This window comes from Lygodium microphyllum, chromosome 22 (genome assembly GCF_053477565.2).
Source record: "Lygodium microphyllum isolate KBCC chromosome 22, Lygodium_microphyllum_v1.1.10, whole genome shotgun sequence".
Classification (NCBI taxonomy): Eukaryota; Viridiplantae; Streptophyta; class Polypodiopsida; order Schizaeales; family Lygodiaceae; genus Lygodium; species Lygodium microphyllum.
The window spans coordinates 37,104,495-37,131,269 of NC_141156.1; the positions used below are offsets into that span (position 1 = coordinate 37,104,495).

General features: G+C 44.7%; 1 protein-coding gene across 6 annotated transcripts in view; it reads right to left on the minus strand.

Moving 5' to 3' along the window:
- Positions 1–26,775, minus strand: part of LDA (limit dextrinase) — a 297,784-nt gene that overhangs the window by 175,751 nt on the left and 95,258 nt on the right. For all 6 annotated transcript variants that reach the window (XM_087663138.1, XM_087663136.1, XM_087663137.1 and 3 more), the window contains exons 17-19: positions 19,779–19,849; positions 19,327–19,419; positions 4,779–4,869 (exon numbers count right to left, since the gene is read on the minus strand). In XM_087663138.1, the coding sequence (XP_087519264.1) occupies positions 4,779–4,869; positions 19,327–19,419; positions 19,779–19,849 (255 nt within the window). The remainder of the gene's footprint in view (positions 1–4,778; positions 4,870–19,326; positions 19,420–19,778; positions 19,850–26,775) is intronic.

Below are 26,775 nucleotides of genomic sequence, written 5' to 3' on the forward strand. Positions count from 1 at the left end.
GGGAGCTTATCCAGGAACTGCATAAAAGGTGCAACGGATTGTGCCCGCATCTCAAGCTGGAGGGGAAAATGATCCGACAACGCATATTGCTGCAAGACCTTCATCTCCAGCATCTCGGGAAGAAAATCATCCCCCTGCATGATATACATTCTGTCCAATCGCGACCAAGTGGTTGCATATTGCGCAGAATGAAAAGTAAAACCTGAAACAAAAGGGTGAAGCCACGACCAAAGATCTTGCTTAAGTATGTGCAAAGCAAAGGAGTTCCACACCCGGCTTTCTGGCGTATCCATTACCGAATGCCCTGAGGTGGACTGCGAAGAGTCAACACACATATTGAATCTCCCATCAAAAACCCTCTGCGGCCAAGTGCCATGGAGCCCTGCAAAGTCAACCATAGATCCCGTCGGGATGTGGGATCATTGGGAGCATAAAGTCCCAGCAGCCATAAAATCTCACCTTCAAATAGGACTTCGATTACCAGAAAGCGGCTGTGCACATCATTTTTAACAAGAACAGGCTGGTATTTCTCATGAACAATCATCAGCACGCCCGAATAATGCTTAGCATGTGTCCCTGCATAAAACAGACGAAATCCACGACAATCCACAACCTTTCCTGCCTCACCATGACTTTTGTGCTCCACTGCACATAATACATCCCACTGATTTTCATGCAAGACAGACCACATGGTATGCTGCTTATGGCGAGAGCAAATGCCTCGCACGTTCCACGTGGCAATCTTCATATATTTTCAAACAAAGGAAGTCAGGAACGAGGCGCCTGTTGCCTCGATTGCATCTTTTCCGCGAGGGCATCCAGGACACCCTCATCCAGAAAATCAGCCAATACTGCAAATGAATTCGGGCGACCTGCTTTAGAGGTAGAAGGGAAATCCACTACCTTGGGAGCAGGGCGGGGATAACGCCTATCCCAAGGAGTAATCACATTGCCTTTCGCATCAAACGCCAGCTTAGCAGGAGGGCCCTTGGGGCCCTCGGAATAGACTTTCCTTGAAGACGGATTGCGGGGGGCTGACGGGGCCATGGTACGCACAACCTGCTGTGGGGTGACCATGTCTTTCCTGCGCGTGTACGTACGCACGGAATCCGGGGAAACATGAGGCCCAGGATCTGCCAGGCCTGCGTCCAACTTTTTACCTTTTTTTTCTCGTGCCTCAATCCAATCAGAGCTAGGAGAATCCAAAGCTCGGACCTGTTGTTTACCTTTTTCCATGACAGTAGGGGGCTGAAGGGTCTCCTGTGTCTGGGCATCAAGCACCATGTCATCCTTGGGCTGCACAACCTGCGCCTCCTCAGAAGACAGTTGCCGTTCCGGGCATTCAGCTACAAAATGCCCTAATTTACCACATGAAAAGCAGTGTCCGGCAAAATTGCCCCATTTCAGGCGAAAATGCAAAGGATGCATGCCAGCACAATTGAGGCGAAGCCACGCAGGCCTTTTCCTGGCCGTATCCCATAACATGCATAGACGGTTTCGGTTCATAGCCCTGAGGCTGGGGGGAACCAGCACTGTGCCCACAACCGCCATCGCGTCTTTCAACAATGGCCAATATACCGCTGGACAATTTTCCACTTCCACCCACACCGGGCATTCGCGTTGAAGCAGACGCTGGAAGTCAGTCATAGGGCGCCATGGTACCACATGGACCAAGCGACGGTCAAAGAATAGTGGCAACTTGGACAGTAGCTCAGCTCGATGCGATTCGGATTTCAACAGCACCTCATAAAAGCCGCGAGGGCCAAGGAAGATCTCCTCAACATACTCCCCTTGCAATAAGTGGTGCATCCACTGGCGAATATGTGAGAGCACTGGGATCCTGCCGGTGAAAAAAAGTATAATTGCACGGTCATAGAACACCGAGAAGGACCGCAAGACTGATTTTGGGTCCACTGTCGCTTCCAGCACATCATCCGCAGCCGCAGCAGAGAAAGTTTCATTATTATGTTGGACATAATCGCCAAGCAGAGTATTGGCAAAGTCCAGCAAATGCTCCCAGTCTATTTCCTGCGAATCCACAGGTTCGGAGGCAACCTGCGCATAGGAACGGTCCTGAGGACCCATTGGCTCGTCTGAAGTGTGCTTAGAGCGTTTGCCTGCCGGCGGCAGTTCAGAACCCGGAGGCGGCTCCTCCGTGCATGGCACCATATCCTCCGGCTTCTCTCTCTCTCTCTCTCTCTCTCTCTCTCTCTCTCTCTCTCTCTCTCTCTCTCTCTCTCTCTCTCTCTCTCTCTCTCTCTCTCTCTCTCTCTCTCTCTCTCTCTCTCTCTCTCTCTCTCTCTCTCTCTCTCTCTCTCTCTCTCTCTCTCTCTCTCTCTCTCTCTCTCTCTCTCTCTCTCTCTCTCTCTCTCTCTCTCTCTCTCTCTCTCTCTCTCTCTCTCTCTCTCTCTCTCTCTCTCTCTCTCTCTCTCTCTCTCTCTCTCTCTCTCTCTCTCTCTCTCTCTCTCTCTTGTGAATGCTCTCTGTGTCTAGATCCTTGACACACTCTCTAGAGTAGAAATGTCTTTGCAAATCAATGGCTCTACATTTTGTAGTCCAAATGAATCCACCAATATAGTCGAATTCACATCCCATATGTGGCACATGGCATAGAGGTTGAGGTGTGTCACCCTCTTGAATTCATCTTACACCCTAATGGCATTGTTATTTTGGCCTTAAACATGTGTTCTTTCATCTATTGTCCAAAATAATTAAGATTATTCTTTTTTTGAAAACGTACTTTTACAATACCATACCTTATAAAATCTTAGGGTACCACTTAGTAACATATCATATCATATTGTACCTTATAAAATCTTAGGGTACCATTCAGTACTGTATCATATCATATTGTACCTTTCATGCCTAGAACCTGTGAGAAGCATGGAGAAGAGATGCTAGAAACTATAATTGTGTGGAGTAGGTATGGCATTACACCCTGTCACACCAATGGATGGAGCTTGTGATACATTAGTCATTGCTCATCATGACTGTACTCTTACTGCATTCTCGGATGCATTTAACTAGACTTGGTTTCTTCTCAAGTTTCATATATTTCTTTCTCAACCACAAAAGGGGCTTGTCTCCTCCTCAAGGCCTCCTCTATAAAGGAGTTGATCTCTTGGAGGCACTCATCAAGATATCTACCTATCCGGTCACTTGAGACTATTGCCCCCAAATCTATGCAAAGGGCTCTCTGAGATCAACATCCCAATAAAGGCTCTCAGGAATCTCAAGGAGAACAAATTAGATAGGAGAGTGATCAAAGAGAGCGTGCCACAAATAATACCAACTGGACCACCTCTATCACAATCATCCACATAGAAACTATCAAAGACACCCTGTCACTTCTAGATATCTGGAAATCCCATCTCCCAAAGAGCATATGAATGATCTCTTTCCAAATCCTAGGAAGATTCTCTCACAATAGGTGCGTCTTGAAATGTATGGAATGGCTACATCCCAATGAACAATGTGCCAAAGGGTAATACTAGCAATCAGCTTACCATATCTGACAATGTGCCCCTCTGTCCACTCTATTTGTGAGGTCCGCCGGCAAGAGGATCATGCTCAAGTGATATTAAGGAATAATAAAGGCTTGATTCCTCTAAATATCCCCTTATCCACATATTGGATGTATGTGACCGAAGATATAGTACCCCATATCACAACCATACTCTAAGCTATACCATGAGAGACCATTCTGAGGGCTCTTCTCCTCACCTCCTAGGCCCATGAACAAACCATCAGCACTGCCACTGTCTTCTCTCGCTCTATATTTGACACAAGCTACTAGAAACCTGTCATAACCAAGCCATGCCGTGTCAATTACCAAGCTCTTCTACCACTAATCTTCCAAGGCCTAAAGCTCTCATCTAATCTTCTTCAAAAGTCAGCCAAGAAAGGAGTGCCCTACTTATGCCAACGTTGGGTAGCACCTTGAACCACTTTGGTGCCGCTCATTTGGAAACCCCCCCCCCCCCAAACCAAAGTGGTGGTACTTCCAAAAAAAGAGGCATCACAAGGTCTATTGAGAAAGGGATCCTTTCAGACGGATGCTAAATCCATACACAAGACATATGTAGTGACAGAACTAAGCCAATGTATCACCACTTTCAAAAAGTGGGATATTTTTATGAGCCTGGGAGATGAAAATAGAAAAAGCATCCTTAATCATTAGCATGTTACTAAAGAACATCAAGAGTTGGCAATAAAGTTTAGTAAAATCTAGCGGTGTCACCTGTTATCATTGGTGGAATGCGGCACACCTTGGTAAATTCAACATGCTATGGTCCGTTTACAAGGCCTAATAACTTAGTTCTGTTATGTGGAGTTAGTGCTCTTTGCTATGGGGAACGGTTTGGAGATTATGTGCAGCTGAAGACTTTCTAACATCAATTGTAGGCTCATTGAAGTGGTTGGGTACAAAGAAAAGCATCGATTGTGACACTTTCCCTACATATTATACACTCAACAGTACTGTTTTGTCGCTACATGAAGCAAGCTCACTTTTGGTATTTAAATTACTTCACAGTTATATTACTTCAACAGGAAGCACTACCAGATAGAACACGAGAGGTAATCAAAGGTCAAGCCAAAAAGTAAACACAAATTGTATAAATAAGGCAGTAGGGGCGCAAAATAAAAGTAAAATTGTGTAAGAGAAGCAAGCTAAAACATAGCCACACTGGACTGAGTAACTGCAAGCTTTACTTTGGTTAAAAAGGAGGATGAAATACAGGCGGGTTGTATTATGATGAGTAAACGTCAGTACATACCCTCAAAAATAAACCTGTCAGAAAACCTTGCTGTCGTGGATCAGCAAATGGTGATCCACCCATAGCAGCATCCCGTATACGATCATTGAAACTGCAAGATCAGGATTTCAGCTTCTTAAGTCTGTGAATCACCATTACTGATCCAGAGAAGTTTTAAAACCATTTAGCTCAGTGGAGAAGTTTGTGTTTACAACAAAGCAACGAACAAAACCAGATATTTTGTTTCACTTGAGAAATATCGGATAACAAGGCAATTCTTAAACTTAAGGAATGGGAAGGTCTCTTTGAACAAAAAGGAGAGGAATTAAAAGATTTACACAGGCTTAGCGAAGTGAGAGAAGCTTTCTTTTTCCTGCTATCAGACTTCTGACTTAATGGCTTTTGATATTCTAGTGGTGAATATGGTTTTTGCAGGCTGACCACATGGTCTCATGTAAAGCAGATTATTCTCTAATGCAGCAACCTTTACACAAAAAAGAAAGATTGAAAAATAAAGATTTTGCATATTCATATTATGCTAGTCCCCAATATCCCAGTATGTCAAAAAACAGCTTGAAATGTGCTGGATGCGGAGTGGCAGAGGGCCATCCAAAGACCTAACTGCATGGCATAATGTTCTCAAAAGCTACCTGACCCTACACAGATCAAATAAAGGAATCAATATGGCATGGTACCGGGCATCCAATAAATCTATGTTGAAGAGACTCTTGGCATGTAATGGAAAAGCATGTCCCATGCATTTTTCTCCACCAACGAAGTGCATCCCCAATTGGTAGACTACGCATCACAGTTCCCCATACAAAAACCTTAACTGTCAACCGTAATGGGGAGTGCTAGCCATGAACCTTTGTTGCCTTCCACCGCATTACCATAACAAATACTAAGGGAGAGAAAACAATAGGAGCTTTTGTCAATTTTTTGAAATAGTTTAAGGGTTCGTGTTATCCAAACAAGTATGCGGCTTGGGCAGTCAAGCCTGATTTAAGTAACCCATGTTTTGTCCCCTATCATCTTATGGTACATCACATTTGCTGAGAACTACAAAAAACAATCAGATTACTACCGTCCTTACTTCTAATCATGCCATTCTTTTCATCTTCTTTCTAGACAATGATTTAGCTAGCCAATCCAGCAATCTAAAAACAACCAACACTTCAGCTCGTAAGGAATTGGCATTTTGTCTGAACTCTGGTGGGAGCCAAGCGGTAACAGACAAAGGGCTTGCCACCAAGATATTAAACGTGATAACAAATTGACTTATTTAATTCCCATGGTGGAATTCAAAACATGCCACCAAGAGGCCTAAATATGTGCATTCCCATGAGAAATCTTCACCTCCTCAATAAATGCATTCACATTATCCACCCAAGGCTGCTGCTCCAAACAGATTGCATGTAAGAGAGCTAATCGAAGAGCCAGCATGTGTTTCTTGACATCCAAAAGAGCAACCCCAACCATATGCTTTGGACTGGTGGCATGGCTCCAAGACACCCAAGTTTGACCCAAAGGATTTATTGTTTCTTCCAAACAATAAATCAAATTAGGTGCACCAATTCATCCAAAGGATTTTTGAGTCCAAGGTACCAATAGTAGGAAGAATGAAATCACACTAATCATAACACTCTACGCCAATTCGAAACAAACGTGTGATGGATTCAGATTTCCAACACAGAAACTTATCCCTTATACGACCAAACATCCAGTCTGCTAGGTGCCACATCCACTGCAATGGGATGACCTAAATGTCCAATCCTTATCCCTCTAGGAACCATCCTGACCTGCCATCCTAATAAGAGCTTATTTTTGCATATTCATATGCAATCCTGATGCTAGCCCAAACCATTGTTGATATCATACATTTCATACTTCTATACGTGTACGCGTATGAAAGTGTGATTCAGATTCCTGGGCTGAATCATACGTTGCCCTAATTTTTCTCTTGAAAAACTAGAAACGTATAAGAATGATAAGTTGAACCTTAGTATGAATTGTAAACATTCCAACAAAGCACTTCAATAAACAAGCATAAAAGACATTGAAATTTTACAAGGGGAGTGTAAGAATTTTGATATCATAATCATCCCACTAAGATTACAAAACTTCATGACTCATAATACATCATAGTACACTCTAGACAACCCAAGAGGCTGAAGGATCAAGGGTCAAGAATCTGAATTTCTGCACACACTTGCCCTCATTCTGCACAGTGCACAGGCTGATGCACAAGCTGATGATTGATCTTGCTGCTTACACACAAATAGGCTAAGGCTTGAGCATCCAGGCTGCACATGCAAATAATCTGCAGGAGAAAATGCCAAAACGCAGTTTTGACCAGTCAGAAGCCATTTTTTCTAAACCCGAAAAATGGCCAAGTATGAAATGGCTTTTCATACGTCTGCATATGCTGAATCATACGAGTCCAAATCCAACTATGGCCCAAACAAAGACCAAGTAGGAGTCCAAATCCAACTATGGCCCAAACAAAGACCAAGTAGGAATAGCTCTCACCCCATTATCCTTCTCAGCCATTGGAAACATGAAAGAGCCATCAGCAAAGGATTGACCAACAAACTTTGCACCGCTAGGAAGGTTGAGACCCCTGATACCACCATTTGAGGCAAGATTATCCAGTAAACTCAGTATGGGATGAGTGATCAAAGGAACAATAAAATGCTGACAGGGCATCTCGGCCCAAAGAATGAGAAAGAGTACTCATAGTACTTATGACTATTCATGTGAGGGCCCAAACCCATAGCAGCAATAAGTTCTTGTAAAAGTATCCAACTGACATGTTCATAAGTTCTTGTGAAAGTGCCCAACTAACATGATCATAAGTTCATGTGAACCTCGTTGACCTCCAATAAAGAAGCTTCTATCTTATGCTCAAGAGGAGGGATGCCAGTTGTTCTTCTGAGGCAATGCCACTCCCCACATGGCATCCAACATATCTCACTGCTGTCCTGCCAGGACCCATGTGAGATCCTCATGTGCACGTCCACAACATCATGTTATCTATACCCACTATTAGTAGCCACTCTGAAATATACACTATGCTTCTCAAAGAGAGAGACTATCTCCATTGCTCCTTGTCTTACAAACTCAATGGATAATGTCTTGATCTTTTTCTACAAGATCCACTACACTAAATCCAATAACTTATAAATCGCCACTAATGGGCATATCTCCGATGTGAGATACCCCACGATTGCAATCAGCAGCATGAACTCTTCGAAATTCAATGCATTAAAAACTATTGATCAACACAATGTAATGACATACTAGATAATCTTACTACCAAGGCTGGGACATCCATATCTTGTGCCAATCTCACCTTGTGTCACATACCCAAAATCCATAGGACTTGTGCCAATTAATTAAGACACTTGCTACTCTACAAAATATCTCCATGGCTGTTACAAAGGCCCTAAAGTTACTTCCATCCCCTTCCAAATAGACTATTGTGTCATCTGCAAACTCCACATCCAAAAGCTCCTCGAACTCAACGATGGGTAACCTGGTGCATTTGATGCTTGTAGATCTATCTCTTAAGAAGGAGCTCAAAGCTTCTGCTACAAACAAGAATAAGAAGGAGGCTAGTGGGCAGCTTTGTCTTACTAATCTTTCAATGGGGAATCTGTCTCCTCATGCCCCACCAATCACAACTTGGCTATGTGCCAAGTAGTAAAGAGCCACTATTCCTTTGACCCATTTCTCTGAAAATCCCATCCTTGGCATCGTGCCCTTTAAGATTTCCTAGTCAACACAATCATATTTCTTGGACCCATTGCTCTGAAAATCCCATCCTCAGCATCATGCCCTTTAAGAACTCCCAGTCAACACAGTCGTATCCCTTCTAAAGACAAGCAGTACCATAATACAGTCCTAGTTCCTAGATCGAGCCAAAGTTGTGGACTCCTAGAAAGTAAAGATATTGTCCAAGATCCTCCGTTCTTGGACAAAACCTGTCTATATCGGGTGGATGATATCTGGCATCAATGGGGCTAACCTGAGATTCCCTTTGCAAGGGTCTTATAGGTAGTTCAAGGCAAAGTGATCATCTCCACTGTGTGATCTTTGATTTCTCTCCACTTCCTTTGGGAACGAGGTGAATCATTCAAAAGCCTCTTTGGCATGACCCCTGATGCCATGATCTCTTGGAAAGTTGAAATGAGGCCTACACTAATAAGATCCCAAGAGTCGCGCTCGCTGCTGCTCCAACCCCTCGCCATCGCGCCAGCTCCCCCCGCCTCTATCCCACTACTCCCCCCTCATCCCCCCCGCCTTCTATGCCGCCTCTCCCCCATCTCCCCCCAGCACCACCCCCCACAACGCTGCCTACGCCCCTGCTCGACCCCTTCCCCCTATTCGACGCCCCTGTGCAACCCCTCCCCCAGCTCAATGCCCCTGCTCGATGCCGCCCCTGTGCAACCTCTCACACTGCCACCTCCGCCCTTGCTCGACGCCTCAGCCCCCGCATGCTCACCCACGCCACCTACTTGCCCCCGCCTGAAAACCACACCCCCCCCCCCCCCGGGGCCCCCACCTAATCCTCCCCTATCCTCCCGCCCAAGGAGCTATTTTCCCGCCCCTCTGCCATGGCCCCTCCACCTCCACCATCTGCCCCTCCGCCTTTTCCCGTAGAGAGACCCGACTCTATGCGACAAGCCTCTCACACATGTTTGCCCATTCCGAGCTAGCCTATACCGTTGTCCAACATCTCCCCCACCGTGTCAAAAGAATTTCCCACCCCCCCCCCCCCCCCCCCGGCCATCAGCCTCCTCCCCTCCAATCGCTCCCTTCCTCTCCAACAACATCGCCCCCCACTTTGGCAGTGCAACAGCGTGAGTGCTACGTCCCCAGCAGGGATATGCAATGGAAACCTCTACTCAGACGCCGATGCATTCTACGAGTGCCCCCGAGTAAAATACCTTGTGTGTCGTTCTCTCTGAGGAACAGCTCTTAGCCGTCCGTGTCACAAAGCTGGAGCTTAAAGAAATAGCGATCTTTGGTCAGGTAGTAGGACACTCCCCATCCAAGGCTCAGCTTTTGGATTGGCTTCACTCCACGCTGCGCATCAGCACAGCGCAGATTGTGGAGGCGGTCCTAATGGGTCAAGGTATCTTCATGGTACAACTCACCTCAACAGACGCACCACGGGAGCTACTAGCTAGCTCAACCTATGCCTCCACGAAGGGGATCATCCATATGGTTCCCTGGTACAGGGGCTTCACATTGGAGGCATTCGACCTCCACAAAAGTTTCGTTAGACACCCGGTCACCCTACTTTCTTCCCCCGAACTGGCAATAGAGTATCGCCAACTTGTGGAAGACTTTGGACGGTTCTTCGGCACTGTCCTTCCCGCCCCTTTTGCGGGCGCAATGACAGCCACAGGAGTCCCAAAGGTACGGTTGGCAATGAAAGAGACAAAGAATATACCACAGTTTTTAGAGAATGAGGTAGGTGGACACTCTTTCAAGCCAGCATTTCATCATGACTAGGCAGCCACGATAGTGCTTGCGCTGCCATGATTTTGGGCACCTGGCAACAGAGTCCACACGCTTCGAAGCTAAGGCAACTTCGCCCACAAGTCCACAGGTGGACGTGGATGGCTTCACACGGGTCCAAAGACGACAGAGAGGGAGACGATGGGTGGGGGGGGGACAGGTAGCCATTCAAACACAACCACGGCAGCAGGGAGCAGGAGGGCAAGCATCACCTCCCCGGCAGAACACTACACGGGCCCCCTCTCCTTGCCCTATCTGACACGACCACATCCCTACACATCCACCCCCCACGGAGATGCCACAAGCCGCCTCACCCCCCCCTTCCCCATGGTTCCCCCCTCGACCCTAGTCCACATTCCCCCTCCTCCATAGCCACCGGCTCCCCCCCACACCCGCCGTTTATCCCCATCTACCCCACCATCCCTCGATCCTCCCCCTCCCCACCATAACCCTCGCCGACCAACCCCCCGAACCCCCACCAAGCACAGGTGACCCCCCGCCCATTCCCCCCACTTCCATAGGAGGGGAGGAGCCCTCTACGTCAACATCATCCAATCACCCCCAATCCAGCCCCCCTCCTCTCCCCACACAACCACCAGCTCATCCGTCCATGCCGCCCGTCACACTTTCCGAAGACAAGCGCACCTGCTACCATAGGAGTTTGTTCGCAGTGGGCCGTGGTCTTACCTGAGAGTTGCGAAGCGTGGAGAGTTCCCATTACCCCTAGAGGTGGGAATCTTCGTACTACGCAAGTCAAGGAGCAGCAAGGTCCATCTACTAGCACCACTCGATGGACCAAACTACGCCTTCTTCCTTCAGACGTCTCACACAGGAGATTGGACGACGACTCAGATAGAGGAGGAGGTGAACAGCCAAGTGGCAGACCACATCTCCCAGTGGATGGTAGAAGGTGGACTGACACTTTTCTCCCAGCAGTGGCCAAGGTGCATGATGGACATTAACTGGTGGGCTAGAGCCATAGCATCCAACAACATCTGAAACGTTTAGAAAGAAAACGTCAAAAACGCGTTTCGTAAGTTTCTTTCAAGAGGGGGTAAAATCAGAAACACTAGTTCTTTTATATAGGGATTTTTAATAGTTTTGAATGGGAAAAGAGGTTCTAAACCTCCATGGAACTCTCTATTAAACCAAGAATGCCTAATTGAGCTTGAGTGATAATAGAGTCAATTGAGAATAATACATTATACATTACATATCCATAATCCATTATTAACTTGTCACTTGTATCAAAGTTAGTCTTTGGACAAGCTATACTATGGTTTAGAACTCAAACACTATGATTTATATATATCGTACAAAGAAAATTGAAATTAGCATGTAAATAGCCTATCTATGATGTCGACTAAGTCAAAATAAATTGACAAAATATCAAAATCGAGTAAAAATCCTAATATATCCTAAATAAGTCATAAATGAGATTAAAGTCGTATAATATTCAAATCTCAAGAAAACAATAGATACTAGATTGGCAGAGTCCAATAACTAAACAAAATCACAAAAAAATCAGCCTCTCATCCAAAATCTTGAGCCCTCACGAGTCATTACACATCATCATCATCATATTTAACATTGCCCAATAGTTTTTGTCAAAAAAATCATGTTTTGGGTTCCAACTCACCGAAAAAATTAAAAAAAATCAAAACGCCCACGTTTTTTACTCTCGGAAAACGTTTCATACTTTAAGAAACGTTTCGTAAGTTCCAGATTCAAAGAAACGCATTTCTTAGCTCCTATGGCTGGGGCCGAGGTCCCACATCTGAGCATTATCTTTCAAGCCCCTCTGCAGTGGAGAGCGCCGATCGATGTGATCGAGTGGCCCCTGGCATAGGCGGCTCGTTTCTACCAGTGTACAGACTCTTGCCTCTCAGCTTGGTTGATAGATGCCTTGGTGGTACCACCAAGTGCATCCATCACTCCCATGGTCCACCCGAGGGCTACCATTGGGAAATGAAGTTCACATCTAGGCCGGCAGCGAAGCATATCCACATGCCTCATAGCTGCTCCTCTCTCTCAGCAACTTCCACACCAAACAGATGCTTATTCCGTCAGTCACAAGTTTTCCTATGAGCTTACATCTTGCTTCCTGTAATGTGAATAGCCTCCACTATAGTGGAGCAGGTGGTTCAACGAAGTTGATCGTTCAACAGGAGCTACAACGTGGCCTTGTCGAACGAATCGACATCTTATTGTTACAGGAGCACAAGCTCACTCCCGCCCACGCTCAATGGGTAGGGAAGGTACTCCTAGGTTGTTCACACACGTATTGGGAGTACACTATCAGTGCCCATGGCAAGAGTGCAGGCGTGTGCACTTCTATTGGCCCAAGCCTCACCACCTATGTACGAGACCACAAAACGATAGTGGCAGGGCGGGTTCTATCGATCAGATTGGATATTGGGGACTCGTGCCTTGGAGTCCTCAATATCTATGCCTCTATGGAGGTTAAGGCAGGCAGTAGATTTTGGGTGGAGATCGCGGATGGACTCCCTGAGGTGGACTCCTGGATAGTTGGATGAGACTTCAACAACCTTGAGGCTTTGGAGGACATGCAAGGCAGAGGGAGAAACTACCACGGCATGGCCGAGGAGGAGCAGGAGACATGGGAGGTATTTCTATTGGCAGTAGGAGCACACAATGCCTCGGAAGACCCTGCCTTCCACAGGAGGGAGAGGTTGCTAGACTTCTCTTGGGAATACACACAACTAAGTGGAGTCCTACTATAGCCGTTGGACAAGTTTTATGTGGGAGAGTGGGCAAGCTCTCATGCAGACCAGATTGGGTAGTTGGCGGGCACCACATTGTCCAATCATTGTCCGGTTCTCGTGAGTACTAGATCCCCCAGCATCTGCCCTAGACACACAATCCTGTCGGATCCCTGGCTCGATCTATAGGAGGGAGGGGGTTACAAGACAGATAGAGAAGCTTTGGACGAGGGAGTGGGGCAGGAGGGACCGGATCGCAGAGGAGGTTGCAAAGATCCTAGCTGAGTAGAGCAAAATCCGCTAGCAAGCAGCCATATAGGCCAGGTAGCAGAGCTGGGAGGAGGAGAGTGCACTCCAACGAGGCCTTGCATTCACGCAGAGATTATTACAGGATGCACCAGAGGATCCCACCCTCCATGCACAAGAGGTGCGCACGCGAGCAGCCATTGCTGGCCTAGAGGACAAGCGCTCGGAGTTCTCACTCCGTATCTCAGCAACCTTCTGGGCGCAGAATGGGGACACGAGATGCACGGAGTTTTTCCAAGCGCACCACCCCACACCTCAAGAGAGCAAATACGTAGCCTTCGCGATCAGTATGGAAGGACTCATTCTAGCCCAGACAAGTTGATGCTTTCCGACGAACCTTTTGGTGCCGTCTATGGGATAGCTCGCGGTCGAGAAGGGTATCATATTTCTTACGGCTCGTGGTACATGGAGGCCTGGCGGTGGGATGTTGGCTAGCCCAAATGCAAAAGGAGGGAGATTGTAAGCGCTACACACAACAGCCTCTGGAAACTCCAAAGCACTACCTTTGGTTGTGTGAGGCGGCACAGCTCATGTGCAGAGGAGCATGCCGCATCCTCTGCCGTGTAGCATCCATCCTTGGATGTATCTCATGGGGAGGTTTCTGCTCATATGCAGTCAGCCACGGCCCTCACCTTCTATATGAGACAAGGATGCAATACATGATATTCATTATTGAGGCAAGGTCATGTGCAGTGGTCGGATTGGAGGCTCTACCCATCCGCCAGGTACTGGAGCCCACAACAAACCGTTTTGAGGTATCGGAGATCATAAGGAGTCTTACTGGATGCCAAATCTCGAAGGCAAGAGGCTTTTGGCAAGGTGTCAAGAGGCTTTTGGCAGACAGAGACTTTCAGCACAAAGGACCTTAGCAGAGCTCTGGATCTCTATCATCCACTACATCCACGGCCGATGGGGCCAAGTGCAGGGCGAGCCTAGAGCTCGTCAAGAGCTACATTTCCATTTCATGCGCACTTGGGGCTGCCAGCACATCATAAGGTGTCAAGAGGCTTTTGGCAGACAGAGACTTTCAGCACAAAGGACCTTAGCAGAGCTCTGGATCTCTATCATCCACTACATCCACGGCCGATGGGGCCAAGTGCAGGGCAGAGCCTAGAGCTCGTCAAGAGCTACATTTCCATTTCATGCGCACTTGGGGCGGCCAGGACATGTTTTTCGTATTGCAGGCAAGCAATCCTAGATGGCAATACACCCCCCCTCCATGGCTTCTCACCCCCAACCCCCAACCCCACTAGACCACCCTGAGACACTTGTACATTTGATATATCTGTGACTCTGCATTAGCTTCAGCTAGTCTGTTGAGCAAGAGCACTTCCTTGTATTCAGGTATTTTTTTTAAGTAATCTAATCAACCACACTTTATTTGCAACCAAAAAAAAAAAAGATCCCAATAACTCAAAGGAGTTATCCAATCCATCTTCTCCTAGAGACTTGCCTGAGGGCAGTGCCAAAAGCACCTCCTCCTTTGTATACTAAGCCATCAAATATGTGCTCATCCTATAGATAATCACCTTTTTGGTGCTTTGCCATACTAAATATCTATCCCTCCCGTAGCCTAGCAACCTAGTAGTAGACCCAAGCAAATTTGTGTAGTACTCTGTAACAAGCTATCTCGCCTCCAAAGGGCTTTGTCCAATGGATCTATCTGCTCTCCTAAGTCTCATAACACCCTCTCTAGAGTGTTTTGGTCCTATGATGTCAAAAAAATCTTTGTTAATCCGCTCACTAGCCTAACTCAAAAAGAAAGCTCTCATGTGAAACCTATACTCTAACCTAGCTTCCTTCATAGCACCAATCTCAACTCCGGCAATGTGCATCCTCTCAAATGTCCATCAATGCCCTAGCGATCTCTCTTCTCCCCTCTATGAGGCAGCCAATGATGCTCTGGAAAATCTCTCCTTCTCTAGAAAGGCCCTCTCTCCTCCTCATGGCCTCCTCCCTGAAGAACTAATTGATGTTTTATAAGCTCTCATCCAAGCCACTAGCTAGTCATCTAACTAAGAAGGATCTACATCTCCACATTTGAGTGATTGACTCTATGACATTGTCCCATAGAACAAGTGCTCTAGAACCCTAATGCAAGAGTGGGGTCCTCCAACACTCTTAAAGAGAAGTAGTTGAATAAGTGAGTGGTCTGAAAGGGTCCTGCCTCATATGATGCCCGTTAAGCCACTCCTATTGCAAGCCCAATCATCCACATAAGATCGGTCACTCCTAGAGAAAGTCCTTCCTCCTACTATCCTCTCTCTCCAAGAGAACAAGATGAGCTTATGGACCTGCCAAACTCTACAATGAACCATGGGTCCTAGCCTTTGATCTAAAATAGTAACTCCTCCCAAGAAACCTACTCTACTCCTCTAATAGTTTCCATGTATCTACCTTGCTTGTCCTCAAGAGCCTCAACCATATTAAAGTCACCCCTACTATCCAATGATCCACTTGTAGCACAAAGACCCACATAGCTCTCCTTGGAATCATAATACCGTAGCCTTGTACACTAACTATGTCCACTACTCCCCAACACATATGCATACTCTAGCATGTATCTCTATACCTCCCACTATTGCTGCCAAATAAGTCTGTGGCAATAGCTTCCCGTAGCATCAAGATATCCTCTCTACCGCGAGATGGTGCTCCTGCACCATCAGAAAATCAACTCCCCCTCCTACTAACCCTCTATGTAAATGCTTCCTCATGAGGCTTCCAACCTGCTTGAACTGTCCTCCTCCAAAGCCTCATACATTCCATGAGAGTATCCTCATGGAGTGCATCTCAACCTCCTAGACTAGCATGGCTTTGCTAGCCACGCCTATCTTTGTTGTCTCCTAGCATACAACCTCTCATGTGTCCTCTTTGCTAGCTTTGATATAGGGTGTAGTGGAGGGATGTCCTCAGAATACACATCTGAGTCCTCTACCTCTTGCTCACTCTCTTCTATCTACTCACTCTCTCCACCCCTCTACGTGTCAAGTACGTGAGTTTTGGCATCTCCACAAAGCAAGGTAGAAATTCAGGAGACGGTGGTGTGATGCAGCCTACTCCATTTCCTGGGTCATTGTTAGTATCACTGCCTCTGCGGGGTATGTCCCATCTATCTATCGTGCTGTTGTAATCTATGGTGCTGAAGTAATCTGTGGTGCTATCGTAATGAAGCGTTGTGGAATCTCAAGCTCTTGGATAACCAAGGGAGTGGCTATGGAAGCCATAGGAGGTTGAGGTGGCACCATATGGGCTAGTGGTCTAAGGTTCCTAACAACTCTCCACCGTCCTCTTGCCCGTCCCAGCTCTAGGCCTCTCTATTCCTCCTCATGTCCCTCGTAATGTGAGCTCTTGCTATCACTAGCACTCACTCCTATGTCTAGCGTTGCACCATCTCTAGTGCAATGCTAGATAGAGGATATGTCCTCAAAATATGAATCCGAGTCCTCTACCCCCCCTCAGTCTCATGTATCTCCTCACTATCTCCACCCCTCCAGATGTCAAGTACCTGAGCTTTGGGATCTCTACTTGGCAAGATAGAAATCTGGTTGATGGTGGTGCATGCGCAGCCTACTACATCTCCTACGTCATTGTTGGTATCACCGTCTTTGTTGGCAAGATAGAAATCTGATTGATGGTGGTGCATGCGCAGCCTACTACATCTCCTACGTCATTGTTGGTATCACCGTCTTTGTAGGCTATGTCTCATCTATTTGTCTTGCTGTTGTAATCCATGCTGTTGATGTAATTTGCGATGCTGCCGTAATCAAGTGCTATGGAATCTCTACCTCTTGGATAACCAAGGGACTAGTTGTGAAAGCCATAGCAGGTTGAGGTGGCATCATATGGCCTAGTGGTCCAAGGTTCGTGACCACTCCTCACCGTCCTCCTGCCTATCTAATCTCTAGGCCTCTCTACTCCTCTACTTAGGTTCTCTAATTGAAGAGGCCTAGGCATTGTGGAGAAGAAATGAGGAGAGGAGAGGAAAAGGGATTTGGGAAAGGGAGAGAGATAGGGATAGGGTAGAATATGTATGGATGAAACTTGGATGTGAGAGAAAGGGAGAAGATGGAGAGGAAGAGAAGGTGAGGGAGAGGGAGAGGGAGAGGGAGAGGGGATTGAAGAGGAAGATGGATAGGTAGAGGGAGATAGGGAGAGAAGAGGAAGAAAAGCTGAGGTAAAGGGAGAGGAACTAGGAGAGGGAGAGGGAGAGGGAGAGGGAGAGTAGGGTGATGAAGCTTGAATGGAGGCTTGACCTCAACAAAGGGAGATTGAAGAAGATGGAGGATAATTTGTGCGATGAGATGGGGGGGGGCCTGCACTTTTATAACGGCTGAGGTGAGGGGGAAGAGATAAGGGAGAAGTGTGAAAGAGTAGATGAGATTTGAAAGAAGAGAACTTACAAGTTTGAAGTTACAACAGCCAAAAAGAAAGTCATTCTTTCTTAAAAAAGCACCAACAGCCAGTTTATAATGGCCATTTTTTAAAGATACATTTCGAACATAGGGAACCTGTACAGCAACGTACAGTACGAACGTACAGTACTGTACCATACGAAACATAGTGTACGCGAACGGAATGCAACGCTGATGCAATGTATGCTATGGAAGAAATAAGGAATTGTAATGGTTAGGTTTGGGTGTCTTGGAAGCATGTCACTACAAAGTGTACAGGTAGGTCTGCTCTTTTGGCTGTCATAATTGAAGAAACACATGGTTGCTCTTGGATTCGCTCTCTTGCAAAACATTTTGTTTGGAGCTAACAAGGTGTGATCATATGGAGATGGCCATACAAAAAGATGGGATAGATTGTTATAGGCAGGAAATTCAAAGGTCCAGTATCATGGTAAGGTTTTTGTTTGCAGAGTTCTTAATGGAAGCCTTTCAACTAGTGACATGGTGTGCAAGATTGTCTGTGGCCATTGTGGCTTTTGCACAACATGTGTAGAGATTACACCTCACCTTTTTGTTTCCTCCCTGGTTACTAGATAGATATGAGATTTCCTTTCCACGGTTTGGACTACAATGACATTGCAAAGTACTACTAATTGAGCACAGGTTGCAAAGTACTACTAATTGAGCACAGGTCTTGGAAAGAACATCTAAGACTGGCACATGATGGCTGCAACTATCAAGCTATTAAAATTACAAGTCAATAGAGCTAACCATTAGAATACCCTGCTAGGCAGACCTGCTTTCTGTTTCTGCCTTGTCTGTACCATGTAAAAGGAGTCATTGTAACCTCGTTTACACCCACATAAAGGAGTTGTTGTGATCCATCAAGCCTGTTCAAGTGATAGAAGGATCTGTTTTTGTTAAGTTAGAAGCAACCTAGCACTTGTCTCTTCTCATGAGACATGAAAGCACAACCAACAGCAACTTCAACAAAACTGTTAAACTTTGGAGTGTGCACTTTATCAGGGCACAAAGAGGTCAAATCTGCTACTATAGTCGTTCAAAATCAATAGCAAGTGGCATCTTGTATATTCTATTGACCCTATCCTTTGCCTTGCTTTCTCACGGACAGTAAGAGCTCTAATCAGTTCTGTGAAAGAGGGGACAATAAGAAAATATTACATTTTTATCATGGGATTTTGATCTTCACTTCAAAACATTGCATAGACATGGTAAGAGACTGAGCCAAAGTGACTGTAGACCCAAGCTTGGTTATATCCTCTATGCTATTAGGACAAAAAGTCTGTTACCGCATTAAGAAAAACACAAAGCTTAAGACCCGTTAAACCTGCTTTGTTGTCTACATACAATCAAGGACCCTGAACCTGCAAGAATGATGTCACATGTGCACAAAATGAAAGAGAAACTAAATGAAATGAACAAAGACATTAAAATTTCAGTACATCCCAATCAGAAGATATGAAAACTGTCGCATAACCAGAGTTTCTCACCATTAATTGATTGGAGTTCAATCATTTATATATTGATCAATCTGGGAACAGTAGACGTAATTATAAGATCAGCAGAGGGCTTTTCGATGTATTTGAGAGTACAGATTTTCACCTGCCAATTCCTGTCCCAGAAAGGTTGCACTGACAAGCATTCTCACCACGAGCATTACCTGAAACCTCTCCAAAATCCCAACCTTCCCCATACCTATCAAAAAACAACAATCAGAACTCAAGCTTACAAATGTCTGGCTCTTATAAGCTGATTAACAGAGCCACTGTTCCTCTGATACTAAACAAACAGGAAAAATTTGCTTCAAATTGGCATGACACTAGTCAAATGAGGGTAGCCGCATTGTTCAAACTTAGAAGATTCTAGCAAAGTAACTATTTATGGAAGTTGCACTTTTGCTTATCCAAAGCTTAAGGTCTCTAGCTTCATAAGGATGATGGCCCATCATAGTAACAACTTGCAAATACGCCTTACGATCTGAGTTTGATTACTATGGCCACTGGGTATTTACAACGAAAAGGCAAAAAAAGAAGGTTATAGTCACTGCCACTCACAGGTAAATCTTTGATCCATCTACACCATCATGCTCCAATGTCAAGCTTCTAAGAACCTTCTTTGCACGAAGCTGCACACATACATATGGTTACATGTTAACTGACCAGTATTTTTATTCAGAACAGGCAATTATTTGTGGCAATGACCAACTCATTGATGTCTTGCACTATCTGAATAAAGTATTTCACAGGCATGTCTTGCAAGGTAGCAAGGATAATGGCTTATTGGCTTGTGTAGCTTGAGGTAAACTCATGGTTGTCAAGTATGAAAAGTACAGTATGGTACGGTACAATAAAATACGGTATTGAATGGTATCTAAAGATTTTTTTAAAATACACTACGATAAAAGTACTTTTCTCTGTCCTGACAGAAACTTAAAACCCATTTCTTTTTTACAAAATACATTAGAGAAATTGTTTGAATCTCCAATAGCCTAATCCCATGGGAGAATTACATTAGAATAAGGAGCATTTAGGAATAAGGAGCATTTAGCTCATCACAAAGTGTGTTTCAGACACGAAAATAAGTCTTCATTAAGTTGGTACCTTATGGTACTAATACGTAAGGTACAGTACTTAAACAGTATAGTATGAACCCTGTTGTACGTCGTGCTAGTGCAATTATGGGTAAACTAGGCCTGGGAAGCTCTTTGATTGACACATGCAAAAATGAATATGCATGCTGAACACCGTTACTCTTTTGATTTCCAAAGTGAAGCATGATGGAAGGTGAACCCTGTATTAGGATCCAAAAATGAATAATGTAAAAACTGTATTGGGATCCATCATACCGATTCAACAAGTGAAACCATTCAAAAAGATGAACTTGGAGAGATTCAAGATGGGTGCACGCTTAAGTAGTAAGAGAGCTGTCCCACCTCCTCTCCCATATCCCCCCACAAAAGTGTGGATGATCTCTGTCCAGATCCTCAGAAAGGTCTCCACGTGGATACATCTTGAAGGCCTGTAGCATGACTGCATCACACTGTCCAAATCTAACAAGCTATGATATTGGCAATCAGCTCCCATCTCTGACACAGTCCCTGGGCCCATTGTACCTACAAGTAATATGAGTGGGGATCCTACTCAAATGTTGTCCAATGGGGAGAAAAGAAAGGCTCTCATGGACATCCTCATAGCCACATGCTAGGCCTCTATCTCTAGCCCCCCCGTGCCCTGGAATATCATCCTAAGCGCTCTCCTCCACACCACCTAAGTCCTAAGGCAATCCCATACGTAGTGTCCCAATCTCTCCTCTAGCTCACCATATCTCGTGCGTGCCACTGGGTCCCTACCACATCCAAGCCAAGTGCCAACCGGTATGCTCTTGTGAGTCAAAAGCCATAGGAAGAGAGATACCTTCCTATGCCTAAACCTGTCAAGCAGCCTCCTCAAAAATCAGATAAGCACTCATATGAGAGATGCCCTCCCTATGCCAATAGGAGGTGGCTGTTGGCAATGCTGTGATCCTGCTAATCTGAATTCTCCTTCAAAGTTGTGTAGCCAAAGAAGGCCACATGACATGGCTGTCTAAAAAATGACAAAGGGACCAGAGAGACAGTAGGGTTTGCAGGAACAAACACTAAGTGTGTACGGCAAACACAGAGAGGAGAAACTCAATGACACAAGAAGAACATAGTCATGATACACTAAATCATGCTATGAAAGAAAAGCTGATACAATGGAGCCGAAGCTCAAAAGATAACTACACTATCCTATCTGAATCACGTAGCAACACTTGTGGGAGTTTGCACAGTGAAGGGAGCGAAATGCAGTCCTTCGTGCAGTGGGCTATCAAAACATTGACTAGAAGGTGAAGGACAGCTATCGACGGAGTCAACCCCAGTCCTCTCATGCTGTCAGAGATGAAGAGGATGATCATCAAATGTCGAGGGACCGAACTGCAATCCTCAAATGCCGGGGAGTGCCATGGGCAGCAAAACACGAATCCCAAAGTGTGTTGGAGCTGTCAAATGCAGGGAGAACAGCCCAAATGCTGATGTCAGGGGATCAATGATGATGCCAAATGAAGGGAAAGCCACCAAGACGGTAAACACAGACTGTGAAGGCTTGTCAACCGTAAAAAAGCAGGTACCTAGGGCTGCAAAAACTAACGCCAAGCAGGAAGATATTGATGCCAAGCTAGGGAAGGTGATACCAGATGTGGAGGAGGTCTCCAGGCAGCCAAACACAAATCTAGTGAAGCCTCAAGGAAGTAGAAGAGGTCGCCAGCTATGAAGGATTGACGCCAAGGTAGGAGTATTGTTACCAACAATCTAATGATGACACCAACAGGGTGGAGTCTCCAAACACAGGTCCTAAGTGATGGGACACAGCGCCTAAAGAAGAAGAGCAAGAGTGACCACGAACTGCGATGTCCTCCAGTAGGGGTATGGGCAATAGTGGAGTGAAGGGGGACGAGTTTGGGAGTGATAGAGTAAGAGAGGTGAAGAATGACTAAGGTGGTATTAGTGGTGGTGAAGAATAAATAAAGTGACTGCCTATTTATAGGCATACACTGTCCAAGGAGGGTAGCGCACCATTGTGTGGGCACTCATTGAAAAAGTGGCCGAAATGTGGAAACTAGCCCTTGTTCGGGCTGTCAAAGTGAAACCGTAAATGAAGTGTGTAAACTAAAGAAGTGGTTTCTCAACAATGCCCTATCGAGAAATGGACCCCTCCACACCCACTTGCTTGGATTCCACTATAACCTCTGATGCACCCTCCTTTGATAAGCCCAATATCTTCATCCATCTAACAAGCAAGTTTTTATCAAGTTGTGCCTAGATCCCAAATGGAGAGAATTGGATTCTTTGGGTATTCTATTGGCTTTAAAAGAATCCTGGTCCTTTGTTAGTTTCGCTCCTCTTTTGGAACCATGTTAGATCTAGATAGAGAATCGCCACTTTGCTCATGACTACCCAAAGAAGAAAGAATGTTGAGATCAATAAAAAAGATGGTAGATGGGTTAAAATGGTTTGCTGATCTGATTTATAAATCAAGGTCTTTTCAATTGAATGAGAAAGAAAAGAGAGAGAAAAGAATGTGTGAGTTGTATGATTCACCTCGCGACAACTAAATGACATTGATTTATGAATTTATGACCTGAGTCCTTCTAGGTGTGTGTGTGCCTACCAAATCACCCAATCGCTTAAGTCACTCTAGCCCTTGTGCAAACATGTTTCATGATTGAAGTTCCATATTTCAAATGGCCTCAGCCGCCGTTGGTGACGCGTATCCCTTACATTCGATCTCGCATTACTTGAGTAACACTTTAATTTACGTATCATTTCCTTCCTCTTAAGAATTGTTCAATCCTGGAAAACAAATCTTGGAATATGTAGCTGAAAAGTGGGAAACCATTTTTGAATAGTGCTTGCATACTACCGTGCTCTTCTAAACAATCCTTCCATTTTACTGAGTACTCTTGGAAATTACTGTTTCTCCTTCGTCTACATGAACATACAAGACCGTTTCAAGCTCATCTAAAATAGATTATTTAAATCATCCCCAAGGATAAGATTATCAAGATCACCGGACTTTTTCCTTGACTTACTTACATGAAAACTTGGATGTATCTTATTTTTCCCTAGATGTTGGAGCTTATAAGCAATTTCATGTCACGAAAATGTGAAATTTGGATGCTTTGCTTAGCATTTGATTAGAGTGTTAATCTTATGTGCAAATGTGACTTGCACATGTGAGGTGACATTAGTTATTTCACAATGTGGGACCTAGGACCTTGAGATTTCAATTGATGCCAAAGGCAAAAGTTGCGAGTTATACCTGACAAGTACTAGGTCATACCTAGTGTCAGAATTTGGCTTGCGATACTTAGTTAGCCATAATTGTTGATGGCAACACGAGAGAATTGGCATTAATTAATCAATTAATGCCAATTCCAAGGCTAAAGAGTGCTCAAGATTACTTGGGTGATAAATTGGCCTAGCCAATTTAATCGTTGCCCAATCAAATTAAATTCAAATCCATAATAATTATTAATTCTTTTTTCAGAATCAACATTCTGAAAATTCATTTAATACTGCAACAAACGCTGGAAAATGGATTAGGGAAGGCTACCACTTGGCAAAAGTTGCCCATGCAGGTCAAAAAAGACCAGTAGCAAAATGGAAGGAGAGACAGAGACCATTTTGAAGTTTGGGAGCTATGGAAAAAGGCTGCTTGTAGCAGGTGACAGCAGTAGGAGGAATTTCCAGCCCTTGAGAAGCAGTCAAACAGCAGAAGACAACTGCCAGAGAGTGCCCTACTGCTGGCAACAGCGTTCGGCAATAGGCAACTACACATTCTCAGGCTCCCAGCAGTAATTGATAGCTTCCATGGCTGTCTATACAGGGCAGCAGCTGATTTTCTCCATTTCATCATCCAACAAGTCTGAATTTTCTCTCTCCTCAGCATCCTCTCTCATCCTACAGCCTATTCTCAGTCTTTCTCAGCAATTCCCAACAACTTCAGCCATTGGAGGTGCAGATTTCGATGACTCACTACTGTAAACCCTAATTTACAAATAGCACTTCCAAAACTGTGCTCAAATTTAGGGCCCAAGACTTGAATTTAAGTAATTGGAATCCGAGATTTCAAGAGATTCAAGTCGCCCTTTAGCCAACAAACATTTGGGGCTGAATTTGTCAGCCAAGGAGCACAATTGAAGGCCAATCCCTAAGTAAACCAAGGGGTAAATTGGTTTGAAGGCTTGCTAGTCATTTAGGACAGCAAGAGGCACTTTAACCAATGGAGGATATTCAAGAATCTCAATGTGCTCCATCCATTTGCAATACAAGATAAAGAAATACCATGAGTGGTGCCAAGTTTGGGGCCAACAAGCTGTCCATTATCCAAGATTGATGGGTAAATTATGCATTTCAATTTATGTACTCAAAAAACAATCAAACAGGCCAACAATTAAATTGGATAGACCAATTTACCATCCAAGTAATCCTAGGTACTCATTAGCCTGAGAACTAGCATTAATTGATTAATTAATGCCAATTTCCTAGTGTCACCATTGACATTTATGGATAATTAAATGCTCTAGACCAAATTCTGACACCAGGTACCACCAGTACCTCTAAGATATAGCTTGTTACAACTTTTGCCCTTGGCACCAACTAATATCTACAAGTCCTAGGTTCCACATTTTGAAATAACTAACCTCCATCTCATGTCTTAAGTCACATTTTCATTTCTAATTAACTTTGTAATCAAATGCCAAGGAAAACATCAAAAGTTCATGTTCTCTATTTCATCTATCTTCTAAAGTATTGTAATGGGCCACAATACCTAGGAGAGAGCTTTGGACATTGTCTCATCCTCATAGTTTCTGGTTGCCTAGGCATCCTCAAATATATTTGCTCTCCTTCCTCACTACAAGTTATTCTATGTGGTTCAACATAGACTCTCGCTCTATCTTGTACATATCTACTACTACATTGCGCAAGTTTCACCATTTCATTATCTTCCAAGAAATTTCTGATTGTCTAAACCTTCTCCTTTCACACTCTAAGCGCATAAAGAGCTCTAGGTTAAAACCCATACATCAATATAAAGGAGCTATATCCTATGGAAGAATGCTTGGCATTCTTATATACAAACTCTACTACACAAACATTATATCCAACTAGTTTTCCCCTTACTCACATGTGTATGAAGCATATCTTCTAGAATTTGGTTAACCCTTGTAATTTGCCCATCAATTTGTGGTCTATCCATCGTACACAATCTAAGTTTAGTGTCCAAGCTCCTAAAGATAGGTCTCCAAGTGTCACTATTCAGCTTTCTATCCCAACCAAAAATAATATTTACCGATAGATTATACAATGGATATAAACTTTATTGATGACACTTCGGAAAAACTCCCCTTAGGGTACATTGTATATCACAAAATACATTGCTTGTGTGAACAACCGATTTGGTGGGCTATAATACCAAACTATCTAAAGGGTAGCATGAAAAAAGGTACCAAAGTCCCAAGTCTGCAAGAAGGCATTTCTTCTCATCCTCCTCTCAATGCTAACTTGCATTCTCTCACATCTCCCACAAAGTGTGGACCATCTATGTCGAGATCTTCAAAAGAGTTTTGGTTGTCAATACATCCTACAGGTCTAAAACAAGGCTGCACTTTGTGGTCAAAGTACCAAGCAGTAATACAAGCAATCAGCTCCCATCTATGAAAGTGTCCTAGGTCATTCTGCCTACAAGTAAACTCGAGTGGGGACCTTGCTTAGCTATCCAATGATAAGAGAAGAAAGGCACCCCTAAACACGTTGTATCCATATGTTGTGCCTTTGTCAATGGCCCAAGCAATAGCCTCCCAAGTTGCACACATTGTCTCTATTCTTCCATGAAAGATCCTCGTGACAGCTCTCCTCCATACCTCTTGGGCTTTGGGATAGTCCCATAGGCATATCCAAGCCAAGTATCAACTACTAACCACCTATGAGCTAATCGCCATAGGAAGAGGGATATCTTCCTAGCCCTAAAGATTTCATCTAGCCTCCTCCACAAGTCTAACAAGAAATCATCTGAAATGCCCTATCCATGCCAATGGTAGGTGGCTACTGGGTGGTCTGATCTTACTTATCAGAATCCTCCTCCATAACTTGGCAGCATGGCTAAAGAAGAGCACACCACATGTCCTATCAAGAAATGGATCCCTCCATACCCACTCTCCTAGATCCCATTGTAATCTCTCTAGGGGCCACATTCCTCTCGAAATGTGTCACTACTCGAATCCTCTTTCTAGAGCATCCTATGAGCTTGATTTGGTCCAAGTCCTCACACTAAAGACAGCCATCCTCCTCAACCATAAAAGTAAATATCCTATCTTTGCTAGTCACAATGATTGCAAAGAGCATGTCCTCTCTAGGGAAAAGACTAACACAAGCTTGAGAAGTGTTTGTATTTATCCTCTAGTCACAAGGTACTATCTTTGTCATGACCTAAATCATAGCTCTGACTCCCTTAAGATCCTATAGTCTCT